This window comes from Penicillium bovifimosum, assembly GCF_028826915.1.
Source record: "Penicillium bovifimosum strain IBT 22155 chromosome Unknown utg000007l_segment0_segment0, whole genome shotgun sequence".
Lineage (NCBI taxonomy): Eukaryota > Fungi > Ascomycota > Eurotiomycetes > Eurotiales > Aspergillaceae > Penicillium > Penicillium bovifimosum.
Window position 1 is genome coordinate 1,240,256 of NW_026622716.1, and position 20,823 is coordinate 1,261,078.

General features: G+C 49.2%; 7 protein-coding genes across 7 annotated transcripts; 1 reads left to right on the forward strand and 6 right to left on the reverse strand.

Moving 5' to 3' along the window:
- Positions 1-363: 363 nt before the first annotated feature.
- snf4 (AMP-activated serine/threonine-protein kinase regulatory subunit SNF4) lies at positions 364-1,709 on the reverse strand (the record flags this gene model as incomplete). The annotated part of the gene is made up of 5 exons (XM_056670130.1): positions 364-546; positions 595-1,061; positions 1,125-1,274; positions 1,370-1,493; positions 1,665-1,709. The coding sequence occupies 5 exons, from the start codon at positions 1,707-1,709 to the stop codon at positions 364-366; spliced, it is 969 nt and encodes a 322-aa protein (XP_056517929.1).
- Positions 1,710-2,572: 863 nt separating this feature from the next.
- Positions 2,573-3,916, reverse strand: N7515_009387 (SRR1 family protein; the record flags this gene model as incomplete). The annotated part of the gene is made up of 3 exons (XM_056670131.1): positions 2,573-2,726; positions 2,834-3,523; positions 3,582-3,916. 3 exons carry the CDS (start codon positions 3,914-3,916, stop codon positions 2,573-2,575), a joined length of 1,179 nt encoding a protein of 392 aa, XP_056517930.1.
- A 348-nt stretch (positions 3,917-4,264) lies between these two features.
- N7515_009388 (SRR1 family protein) lies at positions 4,265-5,512 on the reverse strand (the record flags this gene model as incomplete). The annotated part of the gene is made up of 3 exons (XM_056670132.1): positions 4,265-4,397; positions 4,467-5,108; positions 5,226-5,512. The coding sequence occupies 3 exons, from the start codon at positions 5,510-5,512 to the stop codon at positions 4,265-4,267; spliced, it is 1,062 nt and encodes a 353-aa protein (XP_056517931.1).
- A 1,943-nt stretch (positions 5,513-7,455) lies between these two features.
- N7515_009389 (class V chitinase) lies at positions 7,456-11,412 on the reverse strand (the record flags this gene model as incomplete). Its single annotated transcript, XM_056670133.1, has 5 exons — positions 7,456-9,323; positions 9,379-9,811; positions 9,895-9,934; positions 9,989-10,145; positions 10,227-11,412. 5 exons carry the CDS (start codon positions 11,410-11,412, stop codon positions 7,456-7,458), a joined length of 3,684 nt encoding a protein of 1,227 aa, XP_056517932.1.
- Positions 11,413-13,112: 1,700 nt separating this feature from the next.
- On the forward strand, positions 13,113-14,020 carry N7515_009390 (uncharacterized protein; the record flags this gene model as incomplete). The annotated part of the gene is made up of 2 exons (XM_056670134.1): positions 13,113-13,501; positions 13,561-14,020. 2 exons carry the CDS (start codon positions 13,113-13,115, stop codon positions 14,018-14,020), a joined length of 849 nt encoding a protein of 282 aa, XP_056517933.1.
- A 260-nt stretch (positions 14,021-14,280) lies between these two features.
- On the reverse strand, positions 14,281-15,966 carry N7515_009391 (uncharacterized protein; the record flags this gene model as incomplete). Its single annotated transcript, XM_056670135.1, has 1 exon — positions 14,281-15,966. One exon carries the CDS (start codon positions 15,964-15,966, stop codon positions 14,281-14,283), a length of 1,686 nt encoding a protein of 561 aa, XP_056517934.1.
- Positions 15,967-18,174: 2,208 nt separating this feature from the next.
- Positions 18,175-19,986, reverse strand: N7515_009392 (uncharacterized protein; the record flags this gene model as incomplete). Its single annotated transcript, XM_056670136.1, has 1 exon — positions 18,175-19,986. The coding sequence occupies one exon, from the start codon at positions 19,984-19,986 to the stop codon at positions 18,175-18,177; it is 1,812 nt and encodes a 603-aa protein (XP_056517935.1).
- Between the last annotated feature and the right edge of the window lie 837 nt (positions 19,987-20,823).

Sequence of the window (20,823 nt, forward strand, 5' to 3'; positions counted from 1 at the left end):
GGTAAGGCAACTACGTTGAACACCAGTTAGGGCAAGGACAGTCAAGACCACAATCAGGAAAATGCTTCAAATTGGCGAGATTTTGAAATCTCTCCAAGTCTATTTCTGTGCCAGTGGCACTACAAAAGAGAACACCGGTAGAAACCATGTCATTACCTCTGTACATTCGTAAAGCCCAAAAATCAACATAGATTGCCTGAGATAGGCTGATAGCCATGGCCTCGCCGGGCCCATGTCCCAAGTTAGATCATATGTTATCTTCGTTTTCGTCTCCTTGAAGATCCAAAAACCGGAGATCAAAACGCCGGAACAATGCAAAACTGAATATGTATGGGGAAATACCTATGGGGGCCAACTCAGCGATCATGATTCCTCATTCTCGCCCTCGAGAAGAATGTAGTGCAGGATATCACTCAGAGTGAGAACACCCTTGAGCTTGAAGTGCTCGTCCACGACAACGAGACGGTGCACTCTTGATTTGCGGATCGTATCGAAGATAGTATCCAGTCCATCATTCAAGGAACAGGTGTAAATTCCGGGGAATCCCTATAGAGCATAAGTATACTGAAATCGCCGGAAATGGAAGTCACCTACCGGAGAACGTTTCTTCAATGCCTCACCGACAGTAAGACTCAAGTCGTCGTACACACCACCCTTAATCAAGGTAATGACATCGACAGACTCGAACACATTGTAGACAACACCTTCCGAGTTCACGATCGGCACGCTGGATATGCTGCGCTCGACCAGAATATGAATGACATCAATAACCGGGGTGTCCATCGAAGCCGTCGCGACATTATCGTACGATCCAAGCAAGAGTTCGCCGAGCGGCCGACGCAGCTGCTGCGTGTCGGGGACATTGACAGCGACGAATTTCAAGATGCGGTATTGCGTAATGACGCTGAGAACGTGGGGCCGCTCGGTCTGGCTATCGCTGGTGACGAGGGGGATACGGCGGGCGCGCGATTCCAGCATGCGCCGACAGGCATCGTAGAGAGGGCGCTCTGGGTCGATAGAAATGGTCTCGGGTGGCGCCACGCCTAGCGCCTTCTCAACTTCTGTATATTCCTGTTAGCTGCGGGGTGTACCTGCAGGAGGTCGACTCGAGTGGCCCAACGCACCTCGCAAACTGTCCAGGCGGAATTGATCGATCTGGTCCAGCGCGGCGGGATTCTGGAAGTAGTATTGGATAACATTGATGTAGTCGGAGGTGGTCAGAAGACCGGCGAATTTGGACGCTTTGGAGTCCCACAACGGAGCTGAAACGATACCTGTACCTCCCCGATTCCCGGTTCGTAGTCAGCTGGGAGTTCTCAGATCTAGGGAAGAGAAAGCGATCAAGGAAGTGGGAAAATAGGGGACGTACCGTTTTGGATCAGACAGTTAAGACTCTCCTTGACGGAAAGCGACGTATCGAAGATGATGAGTCGGAAGCTGAGGGGTAGGACATCGTAGGAGTTGCGGGCCTTTAGAAAATCGCGAATGGCACGCTGTTTGCTGCGTTAGTCAAGATCCAGATGGGAGGTGATGTGGTGACTGCCGAAACACGACTGGGCGAGGTTCACATTTCCGATCCCCTCCATAGTGTCTATAAAGAGGGGTTCATTCCCTCCTCCCCGGAAAGGGGGGAGAATAATAAAAAAAGCTAGGAAGAAACTCACCAGGCCTTGTCGCTCTTCCCGATCAATCGCTCGCTCAGAGGCCATTGCGGTTGGTTACAATGCACGAAAAGCGCGTGACCAGAGGTTAAGGTCCGGAGTCGAAGATCTTCCGCCTTCATTCGGTGTGGAGTTGACCGAGTTGTGGAGTCTTCTTCTTTACCCAACTCACGATGCACGAATTATCAACAAAATATAGAAAGAAAATACTTCTTTTCTCTATCAGATGCTCATATTCTCCTTCACTCGTCATTTGTCAGTTTCAATCTTAAATGAGGGGCTCTCAGGCTGCAAGTACGCGGGCTATACGGGAAGTCGATATATGCCCAATCCTGGTTCTACGGCGTATTGTCCAACAGGGGGATACATTGGTCATTGATTGAGGCTGCAGCTTACTTACGTGATACCTGATGCCCAATGTAGGCAATGGTACACTTGACCCCAGTTCTTCAGGCACTACTCCGTGTCCTGACCCCTGACATCGCAAGATCCGAACCAATACTCAGGACTTGTAACAACCTCGGTGCTACCAGTGATTGTTCCATGGTGTCAAGCATTCAGTTTATCTCTCGCGAAGTGTACAGCGTGTCCTTGGTAGCGGCACTGCTGTCCACGTATCTGGCCATCAAAACATTCAGCTGTATCTCATTCAATTTACCCTACAGCCATACTGATTGGTTCTACTGTCCAACGGGGGGATACATTGATCATTGATTGATTGAAACTGCAGCTTAGGTTAGGTACATGCTACCTAAATGCCCAATGTTGAATGTAGGTAATGGTACACTTGACCCCCAGCTCTTCAGGCACTACTTGTCCTGGCATTACAAGACCCCAACTAATACTCGGGATGTTGAATTCCCTCGCTTCCATGTGTACTATGTATTGTTCGATGTTGACAAGCATTCACTCTAGGTGAATCTGCCATCTTCACCAGGAACCGGGGCAGCCACCGACTTCCGAACATAGACGACAATATTGCAGAACAATTTGGGATGCGGACCGAACTCATAGCACTCGTATCCCTCCATCATTTGTCGAACTCGGGGCGAGTCGGGGTCGGGACTATAAAGTACGTCAGTAATGTCATCAAGAAAAGAACCATTAACCAAATAAGTCACGGAGGAAACGTATGCAGAAAGAAGAGTGCAAGATGATGAGGAGATACTCACTTTGGATTTCCGTTACCAAGCGAATCGTTGAATCCCACTCGATCCCAGATTATAACGGCGGGTCGAGTAATGTCCGCGATAATCTCCTTCACGGGCACAGTAGGAGCCACTGTGAACAGAACAGAACGTTCATCCGCCTCGAGCCATCCACGCGGATCGCCAATCACCTCGATTCCGGACTCGCCCAAGATCTGCTTGTCCACCTCTGTGTAGAGAGGATCCTGTGTATAGCAACGGACTTGATCTTTGTCACCCCGCCCTTGTAGCCATTCCAACAGGGTTTTGAGAAGCCCATGTTGGAACTCAGATCGCACACGAATAATTTGCACAAACACTTCAAGGCCACGGTCATTGGCCCATTGCTTGGACGGTGAACCAAGAGAGAAAGCAACGATCTTGTTAATCTCATGGTCCTTCACGGACGATGACAGGATTGCCTTGAGTTTGTCGCAAGCTGGACTCTTGATCCATCTCTGGGTCTTGTCTTCCATGGATCGCTCTGTAACTTCACGGTTCAGGGGAGCTGGGCCTCGAGTAATCTGCTTGGTTTCGATATCCAGTTCCGACGCCACATGCTGGAGATAGATTGGGCAAGGTGCATAGGTCTGCGGACGGAAGCCGCTCGCCACGTGGTTCGCCAGGTGGTCTCTGAGGGACGCTCGACAGTCGTATCCGAGGATTATTTCCTTGCTTGATGATATTAGTCCTCACGGTCCAGATGTAGCTATTTCGAGAAGGGTGAACATACTACACATATTGCAGCTTTGATCCATCAGGTCGTCTCCAAAACTCGACATGGCCAGTTTGCACCTTACACGCAACTGGTGTGCCGGTGATATCTTTAAAGAGGATGGGTGATCCTGGTGCCGGATTGCGCTTGATTTGGTCCCAGACATGTTGGATTGCGCGTTTGGTGAAAAAGGGCACCCCGGACGTGTACGCTCGGTCAATACTTGTCTCGACCTCCTGTAAGGTTGCCGTGTCTCTTAGGTGAAACAAGGCACGGGGTGCCTCGCGGTAGTTGGGATTTTGTCTCGACCACCTTGCCGGCACAGTGGCCTGGAAAATGGATAAATCGCCCATGATGACCTTAGTTTGTAGAAGTAGAAGTGGTAACAGTAGAACTTTGTCAGAGAGGAGTGAGAGAGGTGAGAGAAGTGAGAACAACAAACAGGATGGAGGCAGAAGATCTCCCTAACGACCACATATGCCTCACAAGCCAGCACATGATATCCCATGACATCCCTCTTTCACCCCAATGTGGATCCCAAGGTCTCCCAGGTGGTGTGACATAAGTCTACATTGCTGCGTGGATGGAATCTCCTACGCGGGATCAGGGACACTCACACCCAAGCCGAGTGAAGGAAGCATATCTTTCCATTGCCAAACACACTCTGTATAGACCTTCCATGACCCTACCTACAGTCAACATCACTTCGTCGCCGAACCAGACTTCCGTATATAAACCACGACATTCTCAGCGAGGTCATCATATGGTTCAAGCTCAAACAGCTCATACTCCTCCATCATAGCCCTCACGCGCGACGAGTCCGGATCAGTGTCCCTAGACCAAGTCAAGTCAGCAAATCACAAACACAACAACCCGTGCAAGAGACAAGAGCTTGAAACCTACCCGCCCTCATCATTCGACTCAGCCTTGACACGGAACCAAATCACAACAGCCGGCCTAGCAATATCCGCAATAATCTCCTTGACAGGCACATTAGGCGCAATAGAAATCACAAAAGACTTCTCATCGACCTCAAGCCATCCACGCGGATCATCAATAACCTCGAACCCAACCTCAGCCAGAACCTCCCTGTCCACAGACGTATTCATCGGGTCCTGGACGTAGCATGCAGCCTCCTTATCCCCGTCACGGGATTTCAGCCAGTCTCGGACAGAGACTAGCAAGGCATGCTCGGTAGCTGAGTGGCTGTTATTCGGCAATGACAGACTGCCACAGGCGAAGCCGATGATCTTTTTGATCTCGTGGCTACCGGCAGAGGAAGCTAAAGTCTCGAAGAACTTCTTGCAAGTCGAGCTCTCTTCCCACTTTTTGCGCTTCTCTTGGAAGTCAAGAGCGACGGCTCCTTTCTCTCCTATCGGTGTATTGGGTATGATTTCCTTTGTTTCGCTGGTGCTATCAAGCTCGCATAGATGGTGCGATACAAGTATCGGTGCATAAACGCTGTCTAGAACTTGCTCGTCCCAGTCATAGTCTATCTCTCTCTTGAGCTGTGAGGCGCACCTATATGACAAGGCGAGTTCGTGGCTAGACGATGTTAGCTTGCTTTCAGCATCCCAAGACTTGCATCCTGGATTATGGAATATAGGTCAATCATACTAAACAAGTTCACACTTCACCCGTTCTTCCCCTTTTCGAAATGACTCAGTCTTCCCCAGCTTCACCTCACATCCAAGCTTAGCACCGGTAACATCCTTGACGACAACCTTATCTCCTTGGCCAAGCTGACGCTGCATCTGCTCCCAGATCTCCCGGATCGCATCCTTGGTAAAGAACGGCACACCGGAGTCATACAATTCCTGGATCCGGGCTTTCGCCTCGTCATTCGTTGGTGGTGAGCGGGGCTCCAGCAGGGTAGGGAATGTAATTGCCGAGGTTGTATATGACTGCTGGGATGTCGAGTTAGAGACTACTTCGATATCGGAAGACATGTTGATTTGGGAATAATGCAATTGCGAGTCAGACGTTGGAATCTACCCTGGAATTCTGGGAACCCGTGTCTTTATTTAAGCGCTTTGGGGAGATATCACACAACCCATGCGATTGCCCATGCGGTTGGCGCCCGTGAGCCAGCGCATCATATCCCAGATCCCTGTGGCTCTCGCGTGTTGGTATTCGCTGCTACGGGGGGTGATTACCCCTGTCAGACTCATATACACCAGAATCCCGGATTTTAGGCCGCCCGACATGGTTTTCACTTTTCCCTTTCCACTTTAGAGCTCACCCCTAGCCGCTTTTTGCTCACTGAGTAAAACTGAGCACGTCCGGGAACTGCTAAGGACACCCCAACTTTTTGCTATGTAGTTAGCAAAAAGTTGGGGTGAAGGGTCCTTAGCAATTCCCAGGGAATTGCTAAGGATTGGTGTTAATCCGCTCCCGGCCCCCCGGGTTGTGGTTGCCACGTGATCCAACGTCCGTCTGGTCCATCCTAGGCACTCCCTTAAACACTCACACGCAACCTCGTCGCCTCTCCTCCCGTCAAACACATGGCCAGCAAATGATCTCACCTGATTACAAAGCACTCTTTAGTCTTTGAGCAGGAAAGAGAAGCGCAAAAGCAGGAAGAAGCTCTCCGGAAGCAGGCAGAAGCGCGCCAGGAGCAGGCCGAGAACCGACTTCAACAGACCACTTTCCTGGAATTCATACGCGTTTGCCACGATGTGTTATCGCGACCGATCCTGAAAAGAACAGGACATATGCTCTTCGCCTGTGACACGCCACTATTAAAGCCTCCACGTGATGTCGTTATTTGGGCATCCAAATGGACACCAAGCTTCGCTGAGACCACCACCGCGAGAAGGTAGAAGCGGGAGCAACAAAGCGGCTCGCCGCTCTGCCAGCACTCGCATTTTCAACATGGGGCACAGGGACCATCAACCTCCGGCATGTATACCGTGCAATGGTCGTACCCCAGCTGCTTTATGGCTGTTCAGCATGGCACATCTCAGGAAAGCTTGGATTAGGGGGATGGCAGGCAGGACTCGGATCAGTATATGATCAGTCTCTCTGTCTCATAACCGCACCCATACTGTATCATGGCAGAAACAAAGAACATCGGTGATCCATCAAAACTAGCGCGTGAACAAATATCCTCAGAAAGCCTCTTTCTCCCAATTCAGCTCAAGCCAAGGTTGATAAATCTTGTCGCTACATAGCTGTGTTATAGTACGTACTGCGCAACGTTCTGTAGAATCGGGTCCATAGAAATGGTGTCTAAAGCCCTGCCAGTAGGTTTCTGACATCTATGGAGGCACAGTTCATGTAAAAAAAAGCAAGATCCTGTTCTCTCAAGACGTAGGTACCGAACGGTCTCCACCTACCGTCCATGACCATATATTTGCCCGTCAGCCCGGCCAGACGTTGCTAGCGGCACAGGACGTGTGGATCCCGGTCAGAATGCATTGCCAGCCTTGCCGACCGGCGTAGAGAGCGAGATGGTATATCGTCAGTGCTATGTGCCTGTTCAATTGCTGGCGCAGATGCCGCTCTTGACTGCGGTTTCGATTAATCCAATGGCGCCCGGCCTGCGTGGTGTAATCCTGGGACCAGCAGCATCGCTTACGCCAATCCTCCTGGGAAGGCGATACTGGGCTTTAAACACAGAATCCTGTTGGCTAAATGAAATGAACTCAGAACCCCTCGTCGTTGAGTTTAGAAAGGATTTTTATTTACCATTGGGGACATTCAGGGTGGTATACAGACATTACAGAGTAATATGATTCTAGCCATAGCTCCATGCATTCGGGATAAACAACAAAGTTACGGGCATCTTTCACAGTGCACAGGTCCGCCGTAGTGCACAGTGGTCAGTGACTGGATTCTTAATACAAAAGGTCGCCTCGAATTATTTACACCTTCCACTTAGCTTCCCTATCTAATAGCACCGTTGTATCAACTTTTCAACTTGGGCCATTCCACCCTTGACTTCAGTTCCCAACGCGTCAATATGCGTCGCGGAAATCGCTCTTCGGGCTTTGGCCGCGTTGGCAAATCCAGTCGGGGCCTTGATCATGGAAAGAGCCCCAGCGCCGGCCAGAAGTATACCGAGTACAGCAGCTGGACCATTCTCTTTGATGTTAACAACATCATATACGCTCATTCCAACATCGCCAGCGGTTCCAATCATTCTCAGAGATGCTGCCAGAGTGCCAAGTTCCAAGGCCTCCGCTCCCTCCTGAAGACCGGGAATCAGGAAGAGAACAGCTGTAACAAACCACAAAATGGCATTTATAATCTTATGCTCCTCGTAGTCCTCCCCAATGTCCTCAACGCGGGACATACTCGTCACGGCTGATGATACCATGAAAACAAGTGTTGACGCTCCATCCACAACATCACTTGTATCCCCTGAGTAGAAGCTGTAGTTGGCGAGCCCAGCCGTGAAATCCAGGTTTTCATGGAATGCAGTGATATTCGGCAGTCGCTTTGAAATCATGTCCTTAGGGTTATCAATTGTGTAATCCGTCTTCAACCATGGCTTTCCGTAATTGGTAGTGGTTCCCTCGTTCCCCGTATAACTGTCATGGTATGATTCCGGGTCCATATCCCACCGAAGCCATTCAGGTGAGATTCCTGTCGTTGCTGTGAGGTCTGTTTCGAACTGTTCTTTGTCATGTACGCTCCAGTACACGTCAACGCCAAGGCCAAGTTCTCTGTCATGAACACAACCTTTGTCTGTGTGATTCGTGTAGTCTGCATCTCCATTTTGAATGCAGTCGAAATATTTGGTATCATTTGCCTTCAAAAATGATTGTAGACTGAGGGGGGCAGATTTCCTGACGGCTTCCTCATACCAGCCGAATTTCTTGTCGTACTCGTCGTCCAAGATCTCTTGGTACTTTTCGAGAGACGCGGTAAGATTTCCTGATAATGCCTGCATCAGGTAGATGTTCACACAGAAGTCATCAAGCCCAGTCGCAGCCTCCAAATCATCCATGTTGTCAAAAGACTGGGTGCAGTTGGTCGGGTAGATAGCGTCCAATCTTGAGCCATCAGAATCTTCGCTGACAAACTCGGTAAGGTCAAGTGCCCATAGAGCAGTTCCAGCGAAATGACCATTTTGCCACCAGTCCAGTAAACGGGCAGTCCGGTTGGCCTCATTGCTGTAAGCGACCCAGGTACCATTTTCAGAGTAGGAGATCATCGATGCACTGTCTTCATCGTAGTAAGTGTGGATTTTCTCATTCTCATCAGAAAGCCACTCTTCAATCTCTGCATTTGCAATATAGCCTGCAGTTTGAGTACATTCGCCAGGCCTGGCTCCCGACTCCGGGCCTGTGAACTTGCATGTTGGGCCGTAGCAGGAGGGGTCTGCCATCCCGAAAGATCTCCCATAGCTGGCAACTCCACCGAAGATCTTATTGTTTGGCACACCAGCTTTGGTGATCATAGCGAACGCAAGAGCAGTTTCAGTCTCATTCACATGAGATCGAAGACAGGAGCCACCATCGCAACCATCCGATCCATTGGGATTATCGTAGTCCCATTGACCGTGGAGATCGTATGTCATGAAAACAATATAGTCCACAACATCGGAGATCTTCTTGATTGGGAAGCCCTTGAGATACCAGAAGGATGCTGGGACAGCAACAGACACGGTCTTTCCTGATGGAAGCTTGTCTCGAACCTCCTTCAAAAAGTTGTAGTATCTTTCACCGTCGTCGGGATCACCGGCTGGAATGCCCGGGATGTCAGGAGCCCCGGGGTATTCCCAGTCAAAGTCCAAACCGTCGAGATTATTGTCTGCGGCAAATTGGACAACATTTGTCGCAAATTGGGAGCGTTGAGCATCTGTGACCCCCCTTGCGGAAGATAGCGTAGGAGTCCAGATCTGTCGAGAACGACCAGCCACCAAAAGACAGAACCTTGCGCTGATTGATCTCTTGTCCGGTGGGATCTTTTGGCTTTGCCAACTGTTTGAATGCGTCGAACTCGTCTTTGACAGAGCCTATGTCAACCTGAAAGTCTTCGGTAATGTTGGCAAAGGCGAAATGGATATAGCTGTACGCGAAATAGATGGCAAAACTTCCATCTTCACCACCAATTACCTCAAGGGTCATGATAGCTTGTGGATCCAGATTCAAGCATGGTCTTTGATTATTGAATGCCTCGTAATATGCCAAGGTAGCCGGTTCACTGGTGATGCCTGTGTTCAATTTGATATAAACTCCACAATTGGAGATACAGCCGTTTGTATCTTTCTCGGCCGTGCCGGGAGCTCCAGTAGTAGACTGTTGACTGTCAGCCTGATTGCAAGTAGAAATTTTGGAGAAAATCTGGAAGAAAGGAGTATATTTCCTCTCTCAAAACTTACATTCGTTGGCGTGCAAAATTCAGAAGTGATTCCACATTGACTGTTAACTGGATCAGTTATATTTTCGGTGAGTTTTGGAATACTGAAGACTTACCCCCAAATATCGCAACAGGCGTTCAAAGGACACGGATTGAGGCCCGAAATATCATCCCAATCATCTGGTCTCTTGGTTCCGTTTACCTGTGGCCCACAGACGGCGTTCGGAACGTTTGCAGGCATAGGTGGGTCACCTGAACTGATGCAAATGTAGCCTGTTATATTATTAGCATAAGATCTCAGATTTGATACAGGCCCAGAAAGCTAGTGTTTTGAGCTCAGGAATTGTACTTTACCATTCAAAGGGAGATTTCCGCAACCTTGCCATCCCCAGGTTTTCTTATTCCAGTCGCTGATATTATCAACAGTGACATCATGTGCGGCAGCAATTTGGCTGCAGAGATCCCCGTTATTGATCTTGTATGTTGCACAAGTTCCATCCTGGTTTGGGCTGGGTGCGAAATCAGGCCTAGTTCCAGCTGAGCAGCAAACGTGTTGACCTTTCTGTAAATTGGCACATAAAGTCGAGCTTGGGTTGTACTCTGTAAAGTCAGCAGGCGAGATACCGCAGGTTGCAGCAAGCTCCGTACAACTTTGTTCAGTAGTGAGTTGTATAGTTCTGCAGTCTGCACGACTGTGGAGTCTTGAGTGCGACTTCTTGGCATGGGCTTTCGCATGGGAGCTAATCTGAGAGCTTTTCCCACTCGGACGGACAACTTCCCCAACAGTAATCTCTGATTTTCGACTGTTCTTGTAACTTTTGACACATTCACCCCTATTCCAGGCGGCAAGGGCTTCTTGAACAACAGACAGAGCTTCTTTGTTGTTGGAGTTTGCCTCAGATACAACACCGACAGTATATGCTGATGAACGACTGGTGTCACAAACCTGCATCATAGAACCAGATGTGCTGAGCTCTCCCTTGCTGAGCTTGTCGAGGAAAGATGCAAGAATGCCGTTGTCTCTTGCTATAGCAGAGCCGATGTAAGCGCCCAAAGCAACTCCATTAGAATACCCAAAGGCAATGGTAGTATATATTCCGCCAGCATTATCAAACTGGGATTTCACAAGCTTTGCCGCAGCTTCGGCGTGGGGTGTGTATTGACTTGCTGCATCGCCGCGAGAAGCGACCTCCAGCTCCACATCCTTTGCTGTATACAGGTTGGTATCGGCGGCCTCGATTTGAACCTTTGCAGATGGCAAGGTGTCATCAGCGGACAGAGAGCAAGCCAGTAGTCCGGGGTTTGCCTGGTTTCGGATGGGATTGTTGACAGCAAAGTTCAGAAGCATTGGCTCGTCACAGGTTTTGAGGATGCGAAGATTACTGTAGTAGCCCCAGTGACTGGAGTCACCAGTATTGCAAGTTGAAGGGCACGCATTCCATTGAGTTGCGACGTATGGATCCGTAACAATATGGGAGGAGGCTGCGCTGACTAGGGCGGCCACTTGGCTAAACGTAGCCAAATTGACCAGCAACCCCATGTTCAATACAGTTTCGCAAGGCGGGAGGAAATGAAAGAGAAGAGAATGAACGAGCAAGAGATGGAGAAGTAAGATCCTGTCAAATATCCACTGATAACACTTTCAAACAAGTATTTGGAGCATGAACGGCAGTATCTGAAAAGGATGGGCTTTGAGCCAGACTGAGTGAGCCCTGATGTTGGGAACAATGCTAGCAAATTCAGAGGCTGCCAGCAGATATTTCATCTTGAGAGGCATTTTCAGACTCCACAGATATCAGCATAATTTCGATCCGAAATGAGCTTCGGCTTTATTCCGTGCTTTGAATGTAACTCCGCAATGCTTTAAGCCCTTCCAAGTACTTAGATTTCGCCCCTTGCACTCCGTACCTGCAGTAGCCCCAAGGCCCATGTGAATATACAACGCTTAGCCTCCTGCCGTATACGAAAAACATCCGGAGCACTCCGGACAGGAAAGGGCAACAACAGGAAATGTCCTATGAGACTGCGAATCAAGGGACTAATCTCCCTTGGCCTGCTGGGATTGATTGAATAATAGAAAATATTCGTTTGGACTTTCTTGAATTCGGAAATACAACAGAATTCTCCACATTTGTAACATTTAGTGGAAGCGAGGTTGAAAGGACCTTGAACTTACGTACCCTTGGATTGGGGAAGAACCAACAGAATCAACTTCGTTTACTACCTGTCTGCAGCGGGTGGCCCCAACGCCATGTTACGCCACAATTTGCTTGACCTTGGCGCCCTCTGATTGATGCTAGTATTCGATTAATTTTCGCGCTGCTAACTAACTAGACTTTACGGTGAGATCCGACTAAGCAATTTGTAATTGCTTCTTGCATTCAAGAAGCCTCCGCTCTTCACTCTAAGCAAACTAAGATTTCTTAGCCTATCTTGGCGTAGAATAGCCGAGTTATACTAGGCACATTTTATTAGTGTTTACCATTTATTTGGAAAAAGAGGTTTCTGGTATTGCTGGTTCTTGCTGTAGACCAAAAACTTAGCCTCGAACATTGGTTCTTTGTCTCTATACCAATGCATAGGTAAAGATCTACCCGCGCTTCCGCAACTCAATCTCGAATTCCGTTAGCATAGCTTACAGAGTTTCTGTGTAGAACACTTGTTGTCTAGTCGTTCGGCTCCCAACCTCGGACGATCACGCGCACGGACTTGAACGAGGCTGGACTACAGGCTACCGATGTTTCACTAAACAACTGCATAAAATCCATGTTATGGAGTACATGGTTTGAATGGTCTGGGGCTAGCAAAATGAAATTAGAATCACACCCTCCTCTACCACCCCGGGAGCCGGTCCTGTTCCCATTTGGTTCATTCCTTAGCTCGGAGCGCTAGCAAAGTATGATCCCCAGGTAGAAAGGCGAAGCCGACTTATACGGTTATACCGGCTATGTAGAACAATATTCTACCGGCATGCTAACTTCCGACAACACCGATCTCGAAAACGAGAGGCTCACAGCCAGGGTGAAACTCAAGGCGCAGAGAGACTAAGGAAATGAATAGATCGAAATGAGTATTACATACAGCTAACCTCTTTCAAGCCGCCCGAGCGAAGCGAGGGTAAACGGCTTGTTAGAGTATGATTGATTCCCAAGTCCACATTGCAAGTCTCGCATTCAAATGCCAGGTTAATCATATTTCCTTCCAAACCACGATTTCCGTTGGCATTTCTTCACCGTCAAAATGAAAACGATCTTATTCTATCTCGTGGCATTTTTTGCCCTTCGCATATCTGCCTTCGGTCTATCTGGCGCCTATGAGCGAATGTGGTACTGGTCAGCTTACCAGATGGAGCAGCAATATGGCGACGCGGCCAATCGACAAATTGCTACGTCGTGCAAGTCGTGCTCCTTCGCCCAGTTCGTTACATGGATCGCTAAGTCAAAAGATCAGGCCATGATCGAGTCTAAATTTGCAGCCTATAAAAAACAGAATGGAAAGGACTACGTTCCCTCCTCTGTAGATGAAGGGGCCAAGTGGCTGGATGACAACGGCATAACAAAAGACATGGCATTATCTCGAGTCGTTGAAAAGGTCTATGATGTGCCCAATGTCTTCAAAAAAGTTTCAAAGTACGTTAAATAGCCCAGTGCTACTGACAGTTTTCCCAGTGCTCACAGTAATTAAACAGGGCTATTGGCGATATTTACAAGAGCAAGCAACCTGACCCCAGTCACCCTCCATTCAGTGACGCTTTCCTTGCTCGAAAGCGGGTTGATATGATCCGTACTGCTGAAAGTCACTTGACGATCAGCCTGGCTCTTCGAACCAAATATGACGAAGCGAATCTGAACGGAGCTAAACCTGTTTACCAAGGTTTGGTTAGGGATGACAACTCCAAGATACTTCCGAACGGCAAAGTTGTAATAGACTGCGATTTGAAGTCTGCTGTCGATGCAATTCAGCGAGAGAAGAAAGTGACAGTATCAATCAATGATTACTACAAGGCTTATAGAGCTGGGACACTCAAAGCCTCAGAATCCGATGGGACGTCGGATGCGACGCCGAAGGACGACAATCATGCGGCGAATATTCAAGAGATCAAGAGAGCGAAATACAGGATGTTGGGAGGTGTGTGCCACAACGAATGAGCGCTCCACGGTAGGCGTTACACTGGTATTGGACTGAGTAAACATCAGATCTATACAGTAGTAATTGCCCGAGGCAGATATTATTGGCCTCGGAGGTTGTGAGCAATTGGCGTCAATCGTCCGCGGTACACGGCCTATGATTTTTGTTTCTATGTATCTAATACCTAAACATGAAAGACTTTCATAGGCACTTGACCTCGCGGTACATAGTTCTAGGAGGGGTTGACTGAAGCCGTTGCTTTATTCAATGTAATGTACTACTATGTTGAAAGATCTCTGGCATCAAGAATGTCGTACATCTCCTGGACTTCAACTTGGCTTCTCTGATCCCATATCTTATCATCCAGCCCAATTGCATCCATGCCGAAAATTGTGAATCCCAAATTACTAGGTTCTCTCGAAAGTCCATCTGTGGCGCTCTCCCCCGATGCCAACGCGAAGGGCTCATCTTTAATCACAAGTCTCTCGGCACTTGAGCGCGGCGAATAGGTCCATCTCGCAGTGCGCATGTCATGCAGGTAGTACACACCGGATTCAAGCTCCTCCACGCTGGCTGTTCCAAGCAACATTATGTCGTTCATGTAGTGCGGATTTGGCGAATCCTTAGCCTCGGCATAGATATGCGACCTGATGACTTTGGAAAGTCGAGTTATTTTGAGATCGTTCGGGGTATCGGATGACCCAAACAAAATCTCATCCCATGCCCCTTCGTAATTTGCGACAATACATGCTCGTAGACAAGAACCAATCATATCAGGCCTTTTCCGTGCGAGACGCACATAGGTCACCGGAGAAGCAACACTAGGCCACCAGATTGTGCGAGGAACCAGCGATTCTGGGCTATCAGGTGTGATACAAGTGATATCGTCACTGATGATGCGTCGAACATTAACTGCGCGCCGTATGGATACCTCCTCTCTGCTTTCGGGAACCTCCGGCACCTGTGTGCTCCACCATCGCGCCCAAAGGGGGTGATGGTATATCCCCAGAATGATCGCGTGGAATTCTTGTTCGATCATCTGTGGGCGTCGAAGGCGTACGTATCGATCCACGTCACCTGTATATGCAGCCGATAGGATCAGGTTGTCTTTATTCACTGGTGGAAGATCTGCCGGGAGAGGCGAATACAGAAGTGGCCAAAAGCTGGCCAAAGGCTCAGGCGCACCGCAACTATGATCGTCGACTCCCAAGTCCTCAGTGATGTTGAAGTGGTTATACGTATTGTACTCGTCCGGATCCCACTCGATGTAGTCAACAAGATCGACGTGAAGCTTAGGACTGTTGTCCACTCCTGCGTGAAGCATGTGGGCAGTAAGATCGGAAAAAACCGCCGTATCTCCATTTAAATGTGCCGGACGCGGGTTTTCAAGATTGACGGATCGATCATAATCATTCATTATCTCGAACTTCAAATGCTTCGACATTATTTGCTCGTATATTGCTTCGCTGCCTTTGTTCCCCCTTGCCAGGTGAGCGTCGCGAGCTTCGGCGGCAACATGAACCTCGGGAAGAACCTGAAGCTCCGAGTAAAGATCATAATATCCCGCCACGGCACAGGCGCGAGCAGCGTGATATATCATGTTGGGATAACGCTTCACCAGATTGCGCAGGGTCTCCTGGGGCGGAGGCTCCGGGTACCAGATGCAATAGGGTATCTCGGAGGAGTCATTGATCTCCGGGATGACTCCGCTCATGATTGCACGCGCGTTGAGTGCACGAGTGAATTCCGGTGCGACACCGCGTAACTCGTGGGCGAAACCGTCGTGGTGTCGAATGCCACGGATCACGGCGAAGCGGTGGACTTTCAGTCCGAGGCCACCGGGAATCTTTTGTCCGCGAATCGCGCCATTGCAGTCGTCTTTATTGTACAGGGTGACTTTGAGTCTTTTCTCCCATGGAAGATCCTCCAGGTGGAAGTTTTGCTGGCGGGGTTTTCTTCTGCCCATTATCGGAGTTCTGTGGGTTCAAGGTATCTCTTTAATGGGTGGGAATGGAGAGGTCGAGGAGGATGGAGAATCCCTAGTACTTAAATAAACTGGATGCAACGTTGACGGAAACTCCACCACAATCTGGGTAATTCGTCAGAGTGCTGTATTGTTTGACAATACGTCGAATACAGTGATTTACCGGGGTCCGAGCGACCTTCGGAGACCCCCAAATCTACAGTAGCCTACCAGATACTACAGTGGTTCCCAATGTACTCCGTACCGGAGGATAAATACATTTCAGACACCACTGTAATTGTTCAACCCCACATTCCGCACTAACCACGATAGGACTAGCTGCTTGGTCACGATGAGTATTAACACTAGCGCTTTCGGTGGGTGAGCACACACGTAGGTCTCTAGAATCAACACGCACTCGATTAAATTTGCATGATTATTAGGGATGTTCTGCACTTTTTCTCCACTTGCAAGTGCAAGTGCAAGTGCAACAAATACTGCCGGCAAGATCCTAGGCTAAATCCTATTAGGAAGGGGATAAATCACGGGGTCCGGCCATTTGATCTAAACCTATTTAGGATACCATCGGTATGGGTCGTACAGGCCTAATCCTAAAAAAGATAGCTGATAAGATAGCTGATAAGATGATGACCTCCGGTCTCAACCACAATTCACAACTATACGATATAACTAGGTAGTTAGTTATACCTATAACTATTTTGGAGATTATTATTAGAGGTAGGTTTATCTATCACGTGGCACCATCCGTATCGCCCTATGGAGAGTAAGTTTATGTCCCAAGAAGTGTAGGATATCAGAACCTGGGCCTTACCATCAACCTTTTTTCCAAGTGCTCGGCGGATATCATGTATTGTGGGATCTTCCCAATACTCTGCTTTCCTGAAGAGCTGGCGAAGCAAATAACAGCACCTTTCTGTCGCCAACACCAGATCCTGAGCACCCTGGGCAGTCACGTTCATGAATACAGGCTTTTCCTTCGCGTCATCCTTCCAGCGCAGGGGAATTTCATTCTTCCCTTCGGGGAACTGCTGTTGGGCCAAGTCTTCTATAGTGTTGATTCCGTAAATTGCGCCTTGGTCGATGGCAATGACGGCAAGAAGCAGTCCCGATGCAAATTGAGGCCTGCTGTGATCACGGAAGCCTATGTCAAAGCTGTCGAGCGAGTTAGTGTTTGCGAAAAGAAAAGGATGAACTTTCCTATTTTTTTTTTTTTTGAGCCACTGTTCATGGATGGATTGGCTCGCCACCGAATATACCATGGCTCGTCAGAAGAATGAGAACGAAATAAGACGAGGTCTATATGCTGATTGCTGTTAGGTGTCAGTAGCCTGATGAGACATGTGCATAGGGTTGATGTACCTTAAAGCGAAGACCCCTTTGGTGCTGGTGTCTATTTCTAGGGATGAACGCTCCAACTCTTGCACCGGTGAAAAGATAAAGCTGTAGGGCGAGCAGAAGAAAAACCTACTTTCATTGTTCCATGGATGAATACGGGATCATCGATCGTTCATATTGAAGATACGGTGTTATATTGTAATCCGTCTTGGTGAAATTAAACTTCTCTTTTTCCATTTTTACGATGACTTTTTGTTTGGTCAGAGTTCTTTTGATCCACCGTGATAGGGTCAGCCTGAATACCTAGGGCCTTCGCCAAATGGACTATACTAAGCCCATAAATCTCCGAACGATCCGCTTCAGCAATCATATTTCCCGTAGCTGTCTCAAAGCCACCAAAAATTCTCTCGGCGCATGCCATAGTAGTGACCATTGTCCGCGGACAATAGGTAGCAGTTATGCCAAACGGTCGTACGCTGGAGTGAACTGTGTACGCCTGCACGTGCGCACCCAGACGATTGGCATTTGGCAAGCGGAGGTCGGAATGGGTCCTTTGTATGTGCTTCTCCGCGAAGAAGCCGCGAGTCACCCCTACGAGAACATGGCAGAGCAAAGCACAGGAGACAGGTATAAAATCATGGCTATCATATGATATCTAATCTGCACTCGCAACCTTGGAAGAAAAATAATAACCCCGGGAAAAAGATATAACGCCGCCATAGTCATGCAAGGTATCATCGCAAAGCACAATTTTGTCCAGATCCTAGACCAGCCAGAACCCGGTCTCCGGGGGGTAGATACATGATGAGAGGAAGGGAAGCACGAAAAAGGAAGAGAGAAGAATCCATAGCAGGCTTAGACATGTCCATGCAACTTGAAACGGTAGATGCAAGTGTGTTTCGCACCCCAATTCTCAGTCACACGGAAAACAACCTTATCGACACGAATAGTGTTAACGTCAACAATCGTGTTAAGCTTGAAAGACTGCACATAATCCGGTCCATGGAGATCGTATTCAACTTTCCCGATGCGGTAGAAGTTAGGACCGAGAATCGGGTCGTCCGAGTAAGCGCTCGGGTCCTCGAACGGATTACTGCGCTGCAACAGATCCATGAGGAGCCCGTGCAGGGTCCCGATCCCCGGTATGAGGAATCCACCAAGACCCGTTTCCCGGGACGAAGGGGCATCGGTCGATGGGGGCGTTTGTGAGACTGTAGCGTCGCCGAAGACTTTGAAAAAGCCAGTGCGGCCCGGTGCGGCTTCGGGTGTTAATTTGGCCTTGACGGGTGTTTTGTGGCGGTTTACTTTGAAGCGGGCCCATACTTCGATGGTGCGAGGTGCTGCCTCGGGTTCGAGAGAGGCGCCCACGGGGATATGCTCGACGACCAGTTCCTCGGCTACGATGTCGCGGCCGAGGAGGACGGATAGTTGTGACGTGCCGTTGCGAGGGGCACTGCACCAGCAGTCGCCGACTTCTTCCCAGGAGGTAAGGGCGGACGTGGGGGATTGTTGTGATCGGACTGGGATCCTCGTAATGAAGGAACTCGCCCAGAGAACGGCCCGCATGGAAGCGCTGCGCTTCGATCCTAGTGTAGGGGAGGTATTCGCTGGATCGATTATGGCGCCCAATGCTACTGACAGGAAGTTCACTTTGTGCACCGGCTTCCGGTGGATTGCATCTGTAGGGGTCGAATCATGGATGAGGGAAAGCGACCGAACAGAGCTCATCTCCTTCGATAAGGATGACATTTGAACGTCCATTTTGGATACCTGATTCCGGAGGCTGTGAATAACCTCCTGTTTGGGAAGGCTTGTCTCCGAAGAAACCCAGTCGAATTCGTCGGGATACAGATAATCGCGAGCCTTCGGGACGAGCAGGGGCATAGACATCAAGCTCAGAACTAACAGTAGCAAGCACACAGTCCGAGCCCAGTTCCGTTGGGAACCTTCCGTTCCCTCGGACGATAGCCATCGACGTAAAAAGCCTACTTGGGGAACGTCCTGGTATTCATAAACACTGGATGCGTATTCCGACTTGACATCTTCATTCTCCTCGTAAATGCCAGCCAGCCCAGAAACACGTCGAGGGGGCGCTGTGATGTTGTGCCCATGACTGCTCGGCCGCGTCCTCTGCAAGTCATCATCGTTGATATCCCGCTCCAGGTTCCAAGATGCCACAGAAGCATTGTCAACAGAGCTATGGCGAAATGGCGAGCTATTCATTCGACCACTGTGGCCCGGCCGCTGAAGTGGTGACGGATACATAGGGGAATTTGATAATCGACGCTGCGAAGGAGGTTGAACTGGACTGGAATCGGTCGAGATAGAATGTTGGATCGGAGGTGAAGGAGTTTTGTCGGAGTGTTGGTCTGATACCGCACTGTATAGTGATTGCTGAAGCTGAGCCTGGTCGGGCGTTGGTTCGCGCTTTCGCCCTTTCTTCGCAGCAGCTCGCTCCCGAGTCACGCCGTCGCCCATCCCGTTATACCCGTAATCAGGCTGTAGATAGTTGTCGTCGGGTAATGCGGTTGTCGTAGATGCGCCTATTTCCCACGTTGCTCCGATCGGGATGTTGGATATAGTATCAAGCCAGGATCCCTGGCGTGGTGTTTCCTGGTATCGTGCAGGAGTCGCGCCGGCCCGGCGTGCAGCGCGTTTGGGCGCCATCTTTCCTGGTAATCCCCAGAATGGAGTCCACGGTATAGTTTGTTCTTGTGTCTACTTGAGTGATTAGCTTCGGACTCGATGGGTACGGTATAATAGAACAAGTCCAGGGTGTTGGACATGTATAATGTGTAAATAGAAGCCTTCCAAGACGAGAAGCACAATGCCGACTCGAATTGCGTTCCCACACGTTGAGTCTTATCTCATCCTCAATGCGCGACACGGACTGGCGGCGCGATGTGCGACTATAGCAGACCAGCGCAATTGGTTGCCCGGAGGATCGAGGACGGAAAAAGACTGACAATATAGACACTTACCACAGAACAAATGAAACCATGCAGACCCCGAAAGTCCGTCTGTGGATATCAGAGAGCCTGTAGATCGCGACGGGGGAGACGCGCAGACGCGACGGAACGTGACTTGCAGCTGCCAGCCGAGGCAATGCGGGAGGCGGATGATGATTTATTTCAGGTCGCCCTGTTTAAACAAGAGCGATAATCTGGGCAAGCTGCGACCGGGAAACAGAGAGTGTTGTTGAAGTGAGGAAAGGTAGATGGGGGAAAATGGTGGAGCGCAAAGGGAAGATCGGCGAAGAATCTCAACTCGATTCCGCTGTCTACTGTGTAATGAATGTGGCACTTTCAATGGAAATGCTTCGTCTTTAATATTTCTTCATGTTCTTTATGGCAAATGCCAGTCCGTCAGTCTCACTTTCATAGTCTTTGTTGCTAAGTCTCTTTGTTATCCTGACGCCTCGGACTGCTACAACGGGTGATACTATTTTGGTTTCAAGGCTGATCTTGCTACGATTCAGATCGGTTTGGAGATGGACATGGTTCC